At 40.7% G+C, this 19,377-nt stretch overlaps 1 protein-coding gene across 1 annotated transcript; it reads right to left on the reverse strand.

Annotated features, from left to right (window-relative positions):
• Positions 1-12,391: 12,391 nt before the first annotated feature.
• Positions 12,392-19,377, reverse strand: LOC149003356 (ETO1-like protein 1). Its single transcript, XM_089138154.1, is given in 9 exon segments — positions 12,392-12,773; positions 13,472-13,501; positions 13,504-13,780; positions 16,127-16,237; positions 16,239-16,419; positions 16,516-16,948; positions 16,951-18,233; positions 18,329-18,866; positions 19,136-19,377. Coding segments are annotated over 8 exon segments (2,661 nt in total). The 5' UTR covers positions 18,454-18,866; positions 19,136-19,377; the 3' UTR covers positions 12,392-12,552.

Here is a 19,377-nt window from a genome sequence, read left to right on the forward strand (position 1 = left end):
AGCACTCTTCACCAGCAGGGGGGGCTGCTGGGTAGGCCGCTCGGACAGGCACGAGCAAAATGACCAGCTTGCTTGCAGTAGAAGCAAACAGGATTGCTGGATCCAACAGGGGGTGGCTGCAACAGAGGGCTTCGAACAAAAGGCCTTGCACTCGCACTTGCACTTGCACTTGCATTTGCTGGTAGTCGGTTTCCGCCATATCGTTTAAACCGGCCGGGCTGCTGAAAACCCGTGTTCGACCTACACTCTTAGCCCGAAAGGTAGGAGTGGGGTAGGGTGTAGGTCTCACATAATGACGGTCATTGCGATCCACCAAACCAGAATTCCTTGATCGCCAAGGCTTTTGCACACGAGCACTTTCCTTCTCTGTTTCTTCCAACTTCTTCGAGTTCGCACCACTTGAGCATAGCTCACTATAGGCTGGATCGTGAGATAAGCTTTAATGGCCGGCGCAGTCCTTTGAAGAACTTCTTTGCTTTGGCGAGGTCTTCCTTCAAAGAATCTGGAGCAAAGAAATGAAGCTCCTCGAACTTCGTTGATACTCCAACACGAGACAAAGTTCCTTGAGTCGAATCATAAACTCAGCTTCCTTTGCATCCTTCACCGCCTCGGGAAAGTAATTCATACAAAAAGCCTCTTTGAATAACTCCCAAGTTACAACTCCTGCATGCAAACCTTCCAAAACCGGACGAGTGGAGATCCACCATGCATCAGCTTCTTGTTGCAACTTCGCCAAAGCAAACAAAATCTTCCGAGCTTCCGAGCATTGCAGATGTCGGAAAGCCTTCTCCAGCTCACGAAGCCACTTGTTAGGAAACAAGGGGTCCTTGGTAACTCCAAGTAAAGTGGGTACTTGCATCTTGCGTAAAACTCTCCATCAAAGGAGTATGAGGAGTTCCAGCTAAACCTCCCGCATTCGGGACTGCGGCATGAGGATTCACATTAGCACCTGCCCGGGTCTCATTATGCGAGTCATGAAACCCACCAACATCTGGTTGAACCGAGCCGCTTGTCTGCTGCATCATATTGCCCATGATATTGGCAATATCTCTGAAACTTCCAACATTCGGGGCACCGGGGATCTCATGAGTACCCCGATCAGCATTTGGTATCTCACCACTTCCATGAGGTACTTCACCACCTCCCCGAGGTATTTCACCACCTCCATGACCACTGGATTCACCACGCCCACTTCTCGGAGTAACCATTCTCGCAAAACCGAGAACATCAAAATACCGAATTTCGAAGATTCAACATAAACCACAAGTCCAAATGATTTGAAAACTTAAATCATGCTCAAATATATCCATATAGTCATCAAACAATATTCCATAAGGCAAAAATCACATTTTCCAAAAATTCAACAGCAAATGAGGTCACTGTGACCATTGGTCGAGTGGTTGGTCGAGTGACCCGATCGACCAATCGGTCGACCAATGAAGAGTAATGCGAAAATTCGCATTATAAGCCTCATTTCCACATTCCAACCTCATTCTAACTTCTTCCAAAGGTGAGAGAGCTCTAGGGAAAATATCCAAGAGTTCCCACAAGTGTTCTTGAGGTGATTTAGTGCTTCAACAACAACACCACAACACACCATCTTCACAAACAAGGTAAATCTCTCATTCTTTCTTCCATTTTCATCTTCTCATGCTTGCATTTCAATAAAACCATGCTTTACTTGTATCCAATGCTAGATATCATGCTTAGGAATGCTTAGAAACATATTCCCTAGGTTTTAAACACAATGACATGCATAGACAACAAGTTTTAACACATTTGGTGCTCATCTCGCAAAGTTTTATATCGAAATCGATATCTTTAGAAAAATTTCGTTTTCTCTCAAACCACTTGAAATTTTCGCACGAGATCAAATGCTACATGCTCAAGATGACATTGTAGATAGGTCCATACAATTTGATTTAACCAATTTCAACTTTTCAAAAATCCAATTTTGACCTAAATTGCAAAATCCCCAAATTTCTTCTTGCTGAATTTTTCGCTTTAATCCAAGTTTTCGATCGATTTTCATCAAAACAACTTCATAGACATGAAATTCCAAGTATTGTGCACATGCTAGTATGTTCAAATCAAATTTCCCCCAAATTTGAAATTTTCCGAAAAATTACGAAAATACCCTTTTGGCTCAAATCTTGAAATAGCACTAATTGGAAATGTCTCTTGTCTCTTCCACGGATACATCATGCGAGAGGGGAGGACGAGGAGGAGGTAGAGGTCGAGGTCGCATCGTAGGTGCTCTTAGGGGCAGAGGTCGGGTTCCTTTCGAGCCCGAGAGAGGAGGTTAGGAGACCGGACCTATTTGACACACCTCGGGCCGAGTTTCGTACGAGGCCTACTTCAGCTATTGTAACATCGAGATGGGGCGTCTACTTCACTTACGCCAGCTCGGAGCCTTCAGGATCCGGCAGAGGTTCGACACTTTACGGTGGACTCACCTCTTCACCGAGGATTTGCCGGTATACCCGGAGCTAGTGAGGTTGTTCTTCAGCAACCTTACTTACACGAGAGGAGGCTCGGGGCCGGGGACATCCACTCGGACTTGTCCTCGGGAGCGGGGTCCTTCGGACTCAGATTCGCTTCTCTACCCGGACACCGGCCGAGATCTTGCAGGTCCCTTACTATCCACAAGCAGTGTGTGTGGATACCTGCAGGAGCAGATCTGGACAGCCATCCGATGCCGTACGAGCTTCGCGAGATATGCTCTACGCTATGGGATAGCCGTCGATGCTTCACACCGTGGACTAGCGGACGGATGACGGGTTCTCGCACGTATTATCGGTCGCATAGTCGGCCGAAATATCATGCCGAAAGCCGGACATCACCATCGGGTCACGGTGATGGAGGCCTTGGTCATTTACCGCATCTACATGGGCTTCGAGATCGATCTTTCCTACATCATTCAGCAGGTCATGCTTGGACTTAGTTCTGCGGCCTAGCATGCGGAACCTTTGCTATGGGAGGCTTCGACTTTGATCTTCGGGCATTTCGGGGTGAGTTTCGAGGATACTCCGATGGACACTAGATCACGGGGATACCCCATTGGGACTCGGACCATTCGACGGATGAGACTACATCGGTTAGAGAGATCTCCTGGTCCCGAGGGTGAGGATGATGATGAATCGGAGGATGAGGATCGGGGATCGAGAGGATGGAGGAGAGGATATCGGTCCCGATAGTGATGATCAGGCCGGAGATGATACTGAGATATGCGCGAGGCTGAGCTCGTGCATCACGAGTTTCCTTCATCACACTTCGAGGCGGCGGCCCTTCACATGCGGTTCCGGAGACTTCAGATCTTGGTGCACGAGATGAGATCGATGACTTCCATGCTGGAGAGGATGGAGGTCGGACAGGAGCAGATGTACGAGAGGATGGAGTCTCGACAGACAGGATAGAGCATCGGGTGAATCAGCTAGAGAGGAGTTCGGAGCATATAGAGATCGAGTAGATCACCTAGATAGACTGTACCTTAGGATTTTCCATTTATGCATTTCAGATGTAATCATTGTAAAAACTTTTGAAATTAATGAAGTTCATTTTGTTTCTCTTTAATTATTGTATGTTATGCACTTTTCTTTTCCTTGCATTAGTGACATTTGTTCAAGTATAATTATGGTATGTTATTCAGAAATGTTCTGTTATGCCTCAAAGGTCAAGTTTCTAATTCAGTGTTCTATTATTCACTTCTAAGAGTAGAAGAGTCATTTCAGATCAATGACTCAGGAATGTTCAGTTGTTGTCTTTTGTGGTTAGGATCTCCTCGAACCTTGGGCTCGATACCAATCATCACGCCCTCCCAGCCGGTACCCTATCCGGCATACCCAAGAGTGTGATCCACAGCCCGAAGATCAGGTATCGAGTGATCAACCTCCCACATAAACAATAACATAATCATGAACAACCATAACAAGAGTGCGGAAGATAAATCATAGATCCAATAAAGAAAGAATGAATCATAAATGAATTAGAATAATAGATATAATCAGAGTGTCAACAGATAAGTAAAGTGAAGCAAAAATCCCACTTTACATCCAGCGGAAAAGTAGCTCTAAAGAATAAACTAGATAAAAGCTAATCCCAGTAGCAAGTACATTGGGTAACTAAATTATTCTCCACTTTGTAGACGACATCCTTGTAGGTATAGATCTCATAAATGGCACAAGGACGCTTCCACTCAATGGTCGGACTAAGCATCGTACGGAGCATAACCACCCGTGGGATCTTCAGAGTAATTGTGGTAACCGCAATCACCTTCCTGGAGATATGTCTCTTCGCCTTGCGCTTCCTCATAGGAACCGTCATAGTACTCAGTACCTGCAGGATAGTCTAACAACATTGTACAATAAAGGAATGAGTTTCAAAGAAACTCAGTAAGGCAATTAAAATCCATAATAACATAAATGGCAGGATTCCAGAACAATCATAAATGCAATATGATATGAGACAAACAATGAATGAATGAATCTAACTCTATGGATGCTGGTCTCTATTGGCAGACATGCTTTAAGTCATAGCACCGTACTTCTTTAGGAAAGTCCACTCACATCCTCAACCATTTAAGATATCTTGGATTCTCTCACGGATCATTTCACCGGTCTTGAGCAGCCGATTGGTAATGGGTCCTTCATCCCTCAGGACAAACCATGGCAGGGGGTTAAGTCAACACACTCTCTCACAACCATTTGGTATAAGTACTGGCGCATGTCAGGGTAAAACCTAGCCAAATGCAAGTCTTCTACTTGGTTACATCAAGTCAGATCCAGATACTTCCATTCCTCGTCCCTGACGATCCTTTCCGGTATCCTTCACACTAGAGTCAGCGTATCCTATGGCACCGACCAACTCGGACTACGGACTCATCAACCCTATTGGTTATCCACATATGGTAAACGGGAAGCTCTCACGTCCTCTCACGGGTTGGTTACCGGTCTTAAGCGCCCGTGAGCCCAAGTCTAACCATATGCAACCCTACCAACAAATGGCCCCCACAATGTGATTCCTGTCCTCTCACGGGTTGGTTACCGGTCTTGAGCGCCCATGAATCCCCATTGCTACCACGGGTCGTTCGGTCTCAATACCCCTCCGATTAGGGTCTGACGTAACAGGACATCCTAGCCAAACACTACTAGACAATCCTATATATGTCATCCAACAGTTTAGGAAGGTGTCCAGAGGGCATCTCCGGAAACATCCCATAATATTCCCGTAGTAGTCCAAGGACAGAAGTGTCAAAAGGACACCTCTCCTTTCCAAACCATACGTAAGCATACACATGCATCAATTCATATCATCACATATATGGTAACTACATATATGGAAAGAAATCAGTATTACAATCACTTGTATAACATTGGTAAGTAAGTCATACATGAATCAATTCAATATGAATAAGTAATGCTACTGTAATCAAAGTTATGCAACAGTAGTATATCATTGTAAGAATCTAATTTAGGAAACATATTAATGATATTCAAATATAGAAACTAGATTCATGCTATCTATGTAATTAAGGAAATAACCATCCTTACCTTTTATAACTCGCAAAGAATCCTAAGAAATCACGTAAGATCTTGGCAAACTTGAGAAGAAGGTCCTAAACAAGTATATACAACATATTAGGAAAGATCCCTAGCAGAATATATATCAAAATATCCGAAGCAGACCAATTCTGGAGTTGCTTTGTACTCATTGGTCGAGTGGATTGGTCGAGTGGTTCAGTCGACCAATCGCGACCAATGCGAGACGATAGCTTATAAAATCAAAGTTTTAAGATATGAAATCCGAATTTGGTGGTTCAAAAGGGTACTAATCAAGGGGTAGACTACATCAGTAGTATTCTAACATAAAGGGGACCTCAAAACACTAATCAAATCAAGGTATCAAGATCCAAATTAGGAAACAAAAGTTACCATAAATAAATCAAACATGGATCTTGATGAATTTTGAAATAGAAAACAAAGACAAGAACAATAGGAGGATGGATCATTGCTTTCGGTAATGAAAACATGAAAACATGCATAGGTCTTCATGGAATAAGGCTTAGAAGCATAAATCTAAATAAGGAAATAAAACCTACCATATATGTAACTATCATGCATCATGAAGAACACATAGTAAGGTAGAAGAGAACAACTAGAATTCTATGGATTATGGATCATAGAAAGAAAACACAACCATTAACCACTAACATGATCAATGAAAGAAGATCCAAAGAGATCAGAATTCAGATTAGAAGATTAACAGAGATTAAATCTTGGTTTGATCATGAATCCTTCAAAAGCTTGCAATGATCATGGTTAAGATCATTGTTCTAGCCTTAACTCCTTAGGATGATCATGAGAACATGTTCAGAGATGTTTGCAACAGAGGATGCAGCATCTCTTCTACTGTCTCAACTCAAAAAGGAAAGAAAAACAAAGATGTAGGAGAAGAAGAGAGAGTAGACATACCTTTTGATGCAAAAAGAAGAGTTCCGACGAAGATCCGCCAAGAAAACTCCAAGGATGCAAGAGAGATGACTTGCAGAGGTCTTTGGTTCGTTCCAGAGGGTTTGGAGGCAGCAAATACGAAGTGGACTCGAGGTTAGACTTAAATAGAGCAAGAATCAACCTAATTGCCAAAGACAGCACCCATTGGTCGAGTGGATTGGTCGACTGGCCCAGTCGACCAATCAGTCGACCAATGCAGACAGCAAGGCCAAAACAGGGAATTGAAGGCCCAGATCAAATCCAAACCTAAAGGGGTTTTGCACACAAGTCAAGTGACTTACCTAGTAGGTATAAATGCCTTCAAACCAAGATAGAGAGCACTCCAAGTCCATCAACTAATTAGATCTTCATCAGGATTCTGTTTCCATAAATAGAACCTCATCATCAACCTTCATGGATTCAAAGCCAGACACCAAGTCCTCTACTGGGATGGCCCAAAGCTGACTTCTTACTTTACTTCGGGTCATCGGACCTACAAATAACAAGGTTTCCGGGTCAAGGTTAGGGCTGGGTTTCACAGCGCATGTTAGCATGTGTACAAGAGTTGGTTTAACATGCTAAGAAGGTCGTTTGGAGAAGATCCATCGAAACCCTTGGATGTTGAAAAATTGTAGCAAGGATGAAAGTTGTGAAAGATCCCTCCTATAGAAGTACTAGCCGTAGAACGTGTCCCCGACCTCTATTAGCCCTCCTATCTCCTCTAGGCATAGTGAACCTGTTGAGTCAAGAGAATTTTGTATTTGGATTAGTTCTTGTGCTTGTTTGAATGGAAGAGTGGCATTTTCGTAATTTTTTGAAAAATTTCAACTTTGTCGAAATTGCGATTTGAACGTTCTAGCATGTGCATAAGACTTGGATAAACATGCTGGGATGGTTTGTTTGAAGAAAATCTATCAATTTTGTGGTGTTGATGTGAAAATTCAGCAACTTTAGAAGAAGGAATCCTCTTTTGGGCAAGGTTTTGTGATTTTTGGAAAGTTGGATTTTGGCCAAACGAAGTGTGTGAGCACCTTCCTCATGTCAAAACAGTCATGTAGGAATCGGTTTGGTGTCAAAATTCCTTTTGGTTTGAAAATAGGACAAGTGTTTGTAAAGTTGGGATTTTGGTAATGTGAATAGTGAAATTGGTGCAAAGTGTGGGAAATCTTTGTGGTTGAGGTTGGGAATTGTGTAGAAATTGGTTGGAGCATGTTTCTAAACACCCCTAGGCATGTTTCTAACCAATATTAGCAAGCGTTTCTCAGTTTTGAAGAAAATCATGTTGTTGGTAATGAAATTTGAAGAGAAAGAAAGGTAAGAATGAAGGTTTTCTTGTGTTGTTGATCTTGATAGTTTGTGTGAAGTTGTTGAAGCCTCTTGAAGTCTTGGAACCTTAGGAACCCTAGAGAACCTTTTCCCCTGATCTAGACTCGAAGTTTGAAGTGTGATTGAAATGGAGAAAGTGGTCCCTTTTAGGTTGTTTTTCAGGCAAGGCAGATTTTGTTGTTTTTGGTAGTTTTGTGAAAATTTTTATTTTGATGCATACTTTGGATTTTAATGACCTATGCAACTAATTTAAGTGTGGTTGACTTGTTGGAAGGGTGATGTTTATGGAAGACCTTTGAAACCCTTGAACCTTTTGAGAAGAAAACTTTTCTTCAAGTTCGTTATTCGTAGCCTTTGTTTCTGTCTTCGCTCGATTTGTCACCTATGCATCTCTTGCTTTCTAAACATCTGTTTTTGCTTTGAGTTCCTATTTGTCGTTTAAGAAGTCAGCCAAGAGTCCAGTGTTCTTTACCCATTAAATCTATTTTTCATTATGCCTTCTATTCCCTTGTAAAGATTCGGTGGAACAATCACACCCCTGAAGAAGTTTCCTCATCTTTTTGAAAGCCTAGGTGTGCTTTCAATTTCGAGGACGAAATTATATTTAGGGGGGGGGGAGAATGTGAAATCCCGCCTAATCCTAACCTTGCTACTGTGCCAAATCCATACCTACCATATGCATTATTCGATTTATTCTCTGTCGTGTGAGTTGCCTAGTTTCATTTGGTAGAAGTTTACCCCGAAGCTGATCTATTTTCCCTATGATTTCTTCTTGTGCCTTCTATTCCCTTTGATAGGAGGGTGATCTTAAGTCATTCCCATGACTGATCCTCCTATCCCTGCTGTTCTAGAATGGACCTCCATACACCCTATAACCTTGTGTTTTCCCCACATGATGATTTCAAAGAGAAATCAAATGTGATCTTCATGATTTGTAATTCCTTCTAATTATTTCAAGACTTCAAGCTTTTCATCTCCTATTCCTCAATCAAAGGTTAGTAATCTCTCTTGTGTTGTATTAATCTACTTTTACTATGTTTTATTCCTTTGTGATTAAGATTTAGAAGAAGATGCTGCATCCTTGCAACCATCTCTTCTACAATCTCCTGTCATTCTTAAGGTTTTATGATCTTCATATTGATCTTTACCATGATCCTTGTGAAGTCTTCAAGAAGCCATAATCATACTTACGATTTGATTTCAAGGCATGTTAGATTTATTCCTTGTTTTCTTACAAAAGATTTATTTTTAATTGTTTTCCGAAGATTTTGGGAAAGGAAAAGGCAAGATAAAAGTGAAGTACCACCATCTCCTTAGAAACCTAGTACTCTCCCAATTTCGAGGACGAAATTATTTTAACGGGGTGAGAATGTGAAATCCAGCCCAAACCTAGCCCGGGAACCCTATTTGTTTTGGGATAAAGAAAGACTTGTTTAATGTTAGACCTTGATTTCATTGTTGTTATCCTTGAAAGCCTTAGGAGTCCATGTCCGGCCTTATCCTTACCCTGACCCGGCCCGGAATTTGTATTGTCTATAGATCCAATGACCCAAAGTGGTGGGAAGAGCCTTGTGGTTGATGATTTGGTGTCGGAGCCCAAGTCCATGGACATTGACAATGATGCCCCTCACTTGAGAGCATTATCAGTGTTAGTTAGGAATCTTTGCACCGAAGAGGGGTGAATTAGTTGAAATACCTAATGAACTCCTGTGCACAATCCAAAAGTATTTCCCAAAACTAGCCTTCTTGATGGACTTGTAGGAGAAAACCCCACTCAATATGACCCCATATAGCCCTACAAATCCCTGTCCGAAGTTGGTGAACTATGTCTGGCAAATCCTGCTTGCGCATCGAAGAAGGTGAGCTTAGTTGGTGGAACTAATGAACTCCCATGCTTGATACAAAGGTATTTCTGGAAACTAAACTTCTTTATTGACTTGTAGGAGAAAACCTCACTCAATTTGACCTTGTATAGTCTTCCGAATCCCTGTTCGAAGTTGCTGAACTATTCCTGAAAATTCTGTTGAAACTCTGTTGGTCGATACTATTGGTCGATACAATCAACCAAGAGCATCGACCAAAACAAGCCCAGAATCATGAAAAATGTGCTTTTTGGATATTCCTTTGTCCTTTTAAGTGAAACCTCGAACCTAAATCATTATTTCACTCATTTCAACATCTGAGAACGTGGGAAAGCTCCTCTAAGCCTCCTCCTTGTCTTGGGTGTTGATCTTCTTCAAGAATCATTGTCTCTCTTCTCTAATCTTTTCTCCAAGGTATGTAATCTCTCACTCTCTCTCTAATCTACTTCTATCTCATCTTGTTCTTGCTACTGAGTTCATGAGGAAGGTGCTGCAACCTTGCAACCACCTCTTCTACATGCTCTTTTGCTTTGATTAAACCTCTCTTTATTCTTTCCATGCTATGTTTCTTAAACTTGATGTTCTTGCATTCTTATTTTGATTTCATCTTCATGGAAACATGAGTTCATCTTCTTGATCTGATTTTCTTTAGTAAATAGGTCTGATTATATGTTAGTAATTGTCTATATTCTGCTGCCCATCTTTCCCTTAATTGAATTCCTAAGTTCTCTTCCAATTGCAAGTGATTTCATTGAAAAACATAGTTCTTGCAAGTTTGAACCTAGGACCTCAATTTGGGGGTTTTCAATTTGACCATTGGATCATGTTAATTCTTGCTACGTAGTCTCCTGCTACTGTTCTTAAGCATCCCTCCAAGTTTCGTATCGATCAGAGACCCGGAAGACCAATTTTGAGCCAAAACCCCAAGAAATAGCCAATGCCATGATTAACAACTCTTGAACTTGATATGCCAATTTGGGGATTTCTAATTTGACCATTGGATGATGTTAATTCTTTGATAATTAGTGTCTCTATATTGTGTTTGAACTGTTCCCCAAGTTTCGTATCGATCCGAGACCCGAAAGACCAATTTTGAGCCAAAATCCAAAAAAGCCAGCTTGCTGTCCAAGACTCTTATGGTCGATGCTTGTTGGTCAATACTATCGACCCAATGTATCGACCAACAAGGTTGCTGTCAGAAACTTTTGTCCAATTTTGATTCGTTCGATCTCCGATTGTTCTGATTTCTTCTCTAATCCTTCATGTGTGTTTGTTTAGGGGTTTAAGACTATAATTGGACCATTCTCTTGTGACTTTGGATCATCTTCTTCACAATTTGAGGTAAGGACGGTTATTGCCATATAACATAGACTGTATGACTTTTACACTGTTGTTGGTAACTTAGTAGACTTAACTTATTAGTTGATTTTAGACATCATATGACTACTGTAGTTACTTTATGACAGTAGCACCATACTTAATTACTTGGTTTATTATGTTTACTTATTCTTGTCATTTATTTATACATTGTATTATGACATGTTATGACATGTTTTCAATATGATAAGTGGTTCGAAATTTGACATCAACCACTCAGGGAAGATCGTGAGCACTGGTTAAATCCAGAAAAAACATGGTAAATGAGTTTATCATTTAATTGAATCCGCTTCTTCCGAGGAAACCCTGTGCCTATAGTGCTCAGTAATCAAGAAAAACTGATGAAGTTTCAGTACTGTGCACACGGTGAAGATAAAAAATAATACTAAGTGAGCGGTATTTTAGCCTCAACCACTCAGAGATCATGGGCGCTGAAGTTGAATTCCCAGGAAAAACAAGATCAAAATGAGTTTCACTGCTTTGCGAATTCAATTTCACTTCATCACGAAACCCTGTACATGTAGTACCCCAAATGAAGTTTCACACTTTTCGAATCAATTCCACCTTCTTCAATTTTTGTCACATCACTAATTTGAAAAACCCTAGGCGTAGAATTTCTCCTGGATATCAGTTTTTTATTTTGTATTTTAAAGAAAAGAACTTTTTTGGGTTTCGTATAACCTGATTTGAATGTGCTTGCGCATTCAAGGCCGGATCCTTTCCAATGTCAGCGTTCCTCAAAGGTCTGTTACGTGCTGAAGAGGATTTTTACACTTGTTCTAGTATCTTGGATCGTTGGATCAACTTGGAGGTTTTCTTGAGATGTCTCCCTCCCGCAGTTTTGTTCTCTTAACCAAGACAACCAAGAACTCCATGTTTCTGATTATTCTTGAAGTCAATATACCCACTAACATAAAATGCTTCACTATTTGATAGCGAACTTCACATATGCATTGACCCATTAGTAATGCTGTATGGCTCCTGTGTAAGTTACAGGGGTTTGATATATAATCAAGATTCAAAAAGAGGAGCAAAAGCAAGCTTTGTTGATGGGTAAGCATTAGTTTCCTCACATGTTTTACTTGTCTCTAGATATCTATTGAAATGTGATCAGAGTTCAATTCTTCACGTCATCTTGTTTATTTTCTCTACAGAAATTTTATCTAATGCAAACAGTAATCAATTGATTTCTACACTGCAACAGCCACAACAAATAGCACTGTCTGAGGAAGAGAAAAATTTCCAGCCATTAGGGGTCACCAGGGCAGAGAAAGATAGGGATTCAAAGTCTTAAGTGCATTATCAAGACTTAGAATCAATTTCATACTATTAGGGAGATTATAACCTCATCAATTAGTGCTAATTCTTTCCCGAAGAGAACAATTAAATTACTTAAAATCATCAAAAAACATAGATTACAAAAGGGGGGGAGAGAATATCGACAACTGGGGGGTTTTAAATGTTTAAATCTAAGCTAGTGTACAACTCTCTTTACCTTTTCAGGGCTCCTGGCTGTTAACACGACTATGAAGCTCCAGCATCTCTTGATGATTAGGGTCAACAGAAAGCGCAGCTCTGCAGTCCCGAAGGGCACCTAAGACATCTCCAATGTGCTCATGGAATGCTGCCCGGAGGTGGAGAAGGTGAAGGTCGGCTTTGAATGCAATTGCTCTTGACAGCTCTGCAATGGCCTCCTTTTCCTTGTGGCTGTCCATCAAAACTATACAACAAAAATGCAACAATTTTGGTGTCAGCTTGAGTGGGTACTTGTCTAGCCAATAAACTAAACTAGGAAATGAAGGAAAAAAGGTTCTAAAGGACCTATGCAAAGTAATGATAATGAGCGGCCACAGTAATGGCAAACATTCCTTCGGTATCATCAGCATTATCAAAACAGTAAATACATATGCAGGAGAGGTGAGATCCATAACCTTCAGAGGAATAAGAGTGGGTGCCTACTACTTCAAGACATTTCTTTTGATGGTTCAGAAAAAGCCTAAAAGAGATGGTTATGCTTGATTTTACATTGCACCTACTGAATAAAAGGACAGAGTGATAGTGCCACAAGGTTGTTCCTCGTGGTCCATCAAGGTGCTCCATTGTGACCAAGAGTTCACAGGGTTGAGTCTGGAAGCACCCTCTTTGTGCACATAGGGGAGGCTGTCAACAATATGACCCTTCCTAGAACTCACAGTGGTGGGCGCCTTGTGGGATAGGGATCCTGGACCTACTATATAAGGATAGATGGGCCCTACTGCTACATATTTGTGCGCAAATATTAATTCTTACGGTTTACAGAGATACAAACTTTAAATTGAAAATGTAGGCCTGCAAAATTTTGTTTTCACTTGGAAAACATCATGGCCATGGAAGTGTCAAAGCTGCAAATATACAGTAGGGGAAGGCAAAGAGTATGACCTGCAGCTCGGTATCTGTATGGATAGACTGGAGTGGATCTAATTGTGTAACCATCTCCAGATCTTCCTTTGTGAGTTCACGGTCGCAGTACTCAGACCTCTTCTCATAGGCTGATGCATTGTTATGAGCCTTCTCAATTAATTTAGTCATTTCCTCGCATGCAGCATTTCGATTGTTCCGGAGGAAATGGACCCGGGCAAGTCCCTGGTGGGCTCGGGTGTGGAGAATTTTCAGGGCATTAATGTAGCAATCAGCAGCCTCATCCAGCTTCCCCCAGTCAACGTAAACACTGCCAAGATTGTTCAATGCCTGCAAAGATGTAAAAACAGTTAAGCAGATTTACCATTGGACTGTCATTGCATACAAGTCCCGACGCCACATGCGAAAGAATGAAGATATAAAATGAACACACTACTTCATGGCCAGCAAATTAATCAAGCTACACTGTTTCATTGGTGGTTCAACTGTCAGATGAACATGACCCTAACAGCGGCACTTCAACCTACCCAAATCTATGCTTTATTTCATTGGTGGGCCAACTGTCGGGCAGATGGGCCTTAGCATCAGCAGTTCTACAGTAATAGTAACCCTAATTTTTTATCTGTTGACTGAACTTCTTTGATAGGCCACCCGTTTGATTTAAAAAATTATGATAGTTGAGAAATGAAAATCCAAAATTTGAGATAAATGGGATCATCAACTACAGCTTGCTCTACATATTAAGTAGGATTGCAACAATGACTGACGCCTCATTAGATTGATGGGCTTAAAAACAAAATAAACACGCTGTAGCCAAAAGATGCTGGGGTGAAGTGTCCAGACGCAGGGTATGGAATGACCCTGCATCCATGAACTGAATATTCAACAGGTGCCCGAGGTAGCAGCAATAAGACCACATATACCGTAAAGAGTTGAGCACAAGCAGCTTCAACACTTTAAAAATAAGGATAGGAAAAGGCATCTAGAACTCATATAGAACAAGCGGTGGGATAGGAAATGGCTTGACAGGGAAGTAAGCACGGTAGGATCTTACAGCTATAAATGTAGATTGAACATGTGGAGACTACAGGAACATTGGGAACAAGAAGGTTATAAATCAAGAAGGATCTAAATTTGTGGAAAATATTTGGACAGTAAGCTAACCTAGGTGGTATTAAGAAGATTTATCCTTTGTGATTGTTGTGGGATTTTATGAAAAGGATCAGCAGTTAGTTGTTGAATTAAATATTCAGTCGTAGTTGTTTCCTCATGAGCTACCAATAACACATACTGCATCTTAGCTATCCAGTACATGGATTTAAGAACTCAAATCATAAACTACAAGGTCAGGTCATTTTATCCAATCAACTAATAAATATTACAGATGGACCACAATGATTGAGTAGATCATATTGATCATATGTGCCACTCTTTATTAAGACCTACAATATTCTAACTACAATGGAAATGGAACTATCCCAGGTTTCTATGAACTTAAAAGACCCATGGTCAACCCCAGCACAAGTTTGAATGGTTAAATGCTGATGCTTGCATATCAACTTGATATAGAAAAGGCTTAATTTGGATCAGCTGCACCTTCATCAGTTTCTCTACATTTAGAAAACAGAGTACTTTCTTAATGCACCTCAAAATTGGAGGATTCAAAATAAACTAGAAAATAAAGAAAACTACAAGATGACTAGGGTTAGAGAAGATCACATAACTCAAGGTCTCATGGGGACTCACTCAACAATGGCTAACCTTAAACCCACCATCATGGTGCAGACAAAATATATAAAAATACTATTAAGAAATATATAAAATATATGTGTTAGGAAAGGGGGGGGGGAATACCCATTCGATGCATTGGAAAGAATGCATTTGGAAACTTGAGAAAAATGTTGACGAAAAGAATAAGGAAACAAAGTAGGTATCTAATGCTCATCATCATGACTACATTATTTCTCTCCTTTGTAAAAGAACTTGTCATCAAGTTTGAAGCCACCAGCTTTATTCTCTACAAAACAACATGTTGTTGGGGTTCACAGAATACTAGCTATTTACTCCCTGTATGTTGAACTTTTGAGTTCACTACTCGATTTTTGGGTCAATCTTTCCAAAAATTTCTCACCACAAAAAATTGTTATGTATTCTGATAGATTAGTAAAAAAAAAAAAAGAATTTGAAAAAAGCAAAAATACATGATAAAAAAGGGTTAGGAAAGATGCTTAAGGGTCATAAAGGACAATTTAATGTTGGGTCTCTTGGGGAGATGTCACCACTTAAGAACCTCAAACTCAAAATGAGGCACACAATAAACCCAGAATCAAAAGTACAAATTATCAACTTTACATTCTTTTTATATAGGATAGAAGTTACCGTTAAAACAAGTATCTTCATTCTATACAAGTCAAGGATACAAAGGATCAATGTGTATCTTCTTATGAAGTTACTGCTGTTTTGCTCATTAGCTATTTCCAGTAGAGGCAAGCTGGTATTGTCATTAAAAGCACACCTGTGGTGGCTAAAGCTTGGCAATTCAGTGCACACAAGTTTAAAAATAAGCGGGAACAGCTACCCCCCCCCCCCCCCCCTTTCCTTTCTTCTTTTTAAGGGAGGGAGGGTGGATTTTTTTTTTTTTTGGTTGGGGTGGGGAGGCCAGGGGGAGAAGTGTACCTGTCCCTTGCGTAGTCTATCTGAAGGGCACTTCAATGCATCTTGAAGTAGTGAAACAACAGTTGGAAAGCATAAAGGATCAGTGCTGGAGTCTGCCAAGGCATAGGCTTCTCAAAAAAAATGCCTCAAAGGATCTCTTAAGGTTGATTGATTCTTCAGCTTTCCGGAGACCTTCCTCACAATGACCTGTATCATATAAGATCCATCCCTCATAAACCAGACGTTCATGTTCACTAGATGCATGTTGGCGTGCCAGTTGTAGGCTTTGCATGGCCGCATCAGGACAGTTCAACCTGGTAAGAAAGAAAAATGTTGGTTCTTCCCTTGCCAAGCAAAACATTACCAAGTAAAACACACAACTAATGAGCCCTTTCGAGACAAGAGTGTACCTAAGGAGAAGAAGAGACTGTCTGAAGTATAGAACACCCTTAGCTGCATCAGACTCAGACTCAAGCATCTGATAGATGACAGAGAGAGATCCAATATCATCAACTGAAGACCATCGGTCATAAAGTTGCAACCATAAGTCACCAGTAGTCCAATTCTCAACATGCTCACGCACAAGGGTACGCAGTTGAGAAGCTGCCACCCGGCCCTCAAACATTCTATAGTCTGGAGACAGAGTAAGAATTGCCTGCACATCACATAGGGCTGCCTGGTAATTTTCGAGAGCAAGATAAAAACAAAACCGGAGCTCCAGGCATTCAAAGGCTAGTTTAAACCCAATAATCCTATTGATCTCTGCTAGGGCAGCCTGAACATCTTGTTTTCTCATCAAGGATGCAGCTCGATACATGTATGGGTAGTTGATTGTGGGATCAACTCCGTTGCCTTATTAAGGTCCTCCCACCTCTTGTCACCTTCACAATATAATGACCTCTCCTGATACATCCATCCAAGGGGGCTGTAGGAAGAGATCACAGAGCTTAGCTTATCATATGCCCAAAGTTTATAGCCCTTTATAGAGCTGAGCCTAGCCAAACCTGCAATAGAGTAAATATGGCCCTCACTAAAAGCCACTTCAAAAAACAACTCAGCTTTGTCGTACTCCTTCCTCAAAAGCCTTACACATCCCAACTGATGAAAGGCTAACTGTCTCTGCCTATGAGTTACTGCTGACTCTGCCAACTGTTCCAAGAATGACAAGGTTATATCTGACCGTGGATCTTGGTTCATGGCAACCTCACTTAATAAGCAGTAAAGTGAAAATGAAGCAGGCCCAACCATTATCAATCTTTTGCGTTGATCAGCATTTCTGAATATTTCAACCACACCATCATCATTCAAACAGTCAGGCAGTTCACGTAAAAACACTTGCAAACATGAAGAGGCAAGGAGAGGGGAATTCTCTTCAAGAGCATACTCCATGAGGTCAACTGCATCCTGCCTTGAGGAAACCAAAGATGCAAGTTTCCCATCACAAGCATCTTTAAGTCTTTCACAGCAAAACTTATTGGAAAATACTAAAATTTCCAGAAGTAGAGGTGGAGGAATTCCTTCTAAACTCCCTGTTTGGCTGAAATCACTGATCAACATCATAGTTATAGCAGAGATTCCATTTTCAGACAAATCTATGACTTTCAGATTTGATTCCATGAAACACCCATTCAGCATAGCATGGAATGGAGCAGACAGGGCTGCAATCTTCTGCCTATCACAGGCTATTTTCTCTTCCTCAATTTGGAAGAAGACAGTATCAGAAACACGAGTTTCAGTAACATCGACTACTTCAGGGGTACTTAACTTCTTACCAGCAGGAGGCTGAGAAGCAATATCTATAAGCCTAAACTCTCTTGCGCATTTCCCACAAGATGAGAGCAAGTCAGAGATAGGCTCCTCCCCTCTCTTCTCATACTTCAACCACGCAGCAAAAACAAGTTTTTCATGAACAGTAGTTGCTTTCAGCCATGCCAAACGGAGACTCCTGCGTTGCAATTTTACTTCTCCGAGGCCCTTAAAGACTTGAAACTGTATCAGGTAGAGGCTTGACCGGTCGCAAAGAGGACAGGACTCAAGTTCTTCATGAATTTGAGAAAGAACTTCAACATAATCGATGGGCTTAAAGAACGGAAGAATGGGTGGTTCAGGAACCTTGATGAGGGATTCTCTAACAAAAAGAAAAACAAAAAAGGAACTTCGATTTTAACCTCATGACATGTGAACCAACCAGTCTAATAGAACCAGAGAATAGAAAGAACTTACATGGAAGAAGGCGAGTGGAAAGAAGATTTGTACTGCTTTCCTCTTTCAACTTGAAGCCATGACTGTGGATTTAGAACATGAAGCTGCGTCTCTTTGCAAGACTCGGAGAGGAAGAGATTCTTCATGGGGCATATCAGATTAAACAACTCCCAGATCTCCACAATATCTAAATGGGTTTCTCTCGAAGACTCAAAACATCAAAATTTTCATGCGGCATAGCAGATTAATCAAATCCCAGATCTCCACAATCTCTATATGGGTTCCTCTCATTCACTATTAATAAAAACTAAAAACCTCAACAGGGAAAAATTTTCAGTGCCAGCCAATATACAACAAAGGAGAATAAAGGAATGGAAATTAGTAATAAATACAAAAGCTGAACCTTTTAATCTTTCCTTCAATTACATCTAAAATACAGGAGAAAAAAAGTCTTGGGGCTCTTCGTATAGAAGAAGTGAAGCTCCCAAAGACTATTCTGTGATCCCTTTTACTAGACAGAAACGAACAACGCAGCTTTCCTTCCACAATCGGTTTTCTCCTAAATCATGACGAATTTCTGTAAGTCTTTTCATGATAAAAAGGAAACAAATCAGAAAGAACCCCCAAAATAAGTACAGACAATTTACAGCGAACAAGATTCTACCAGAAACACTACCAACTCCACATTAAACGTAACTGAATCACAAATAATTAAGACCCAGAACTAAAGACACTAAAAGCGACCCAACTAACATGTTAGATATCATATATCAAAGCAAGCAATCCAAACAAACCCAGAAATCTTTTTTGCTTGAAAAAGAAACTCACTTATTCAGTTGCTTGAATTTCGATTTTCCGGTTTCAAAATCTTTCCTAAAATCATGCTAACGGTACTCGAGTGGATCAAAGAGATGGGTCAGCAAGAAGGGGGCAAAAGCTGTAAAAGAGAGAAAATTTACAGTAGTGCTTCTTTCCTTGTGTTTCTTTTGGTTGAAGATAAAGGAGACAACAACACATCACATTAAGAAAGAAAAAGCAATTTATGGGAGGCCATGCCAAAGTTGAACTTT

Source organism: Hakea prostrata, chromosome 10 (assembly GCF_041222555.1).
Source record: "Hakea prostrata isolate BN-2017 chromosome 10, UWA_Hpros_2, whole genome shotgun sequence".
Lineage (NCBI taxonomy): Eukaryota > Viridiplantae > Streptophyta > Magnoliopsida > Proteales > Proteaceae > Hakea > Hakea prostrata.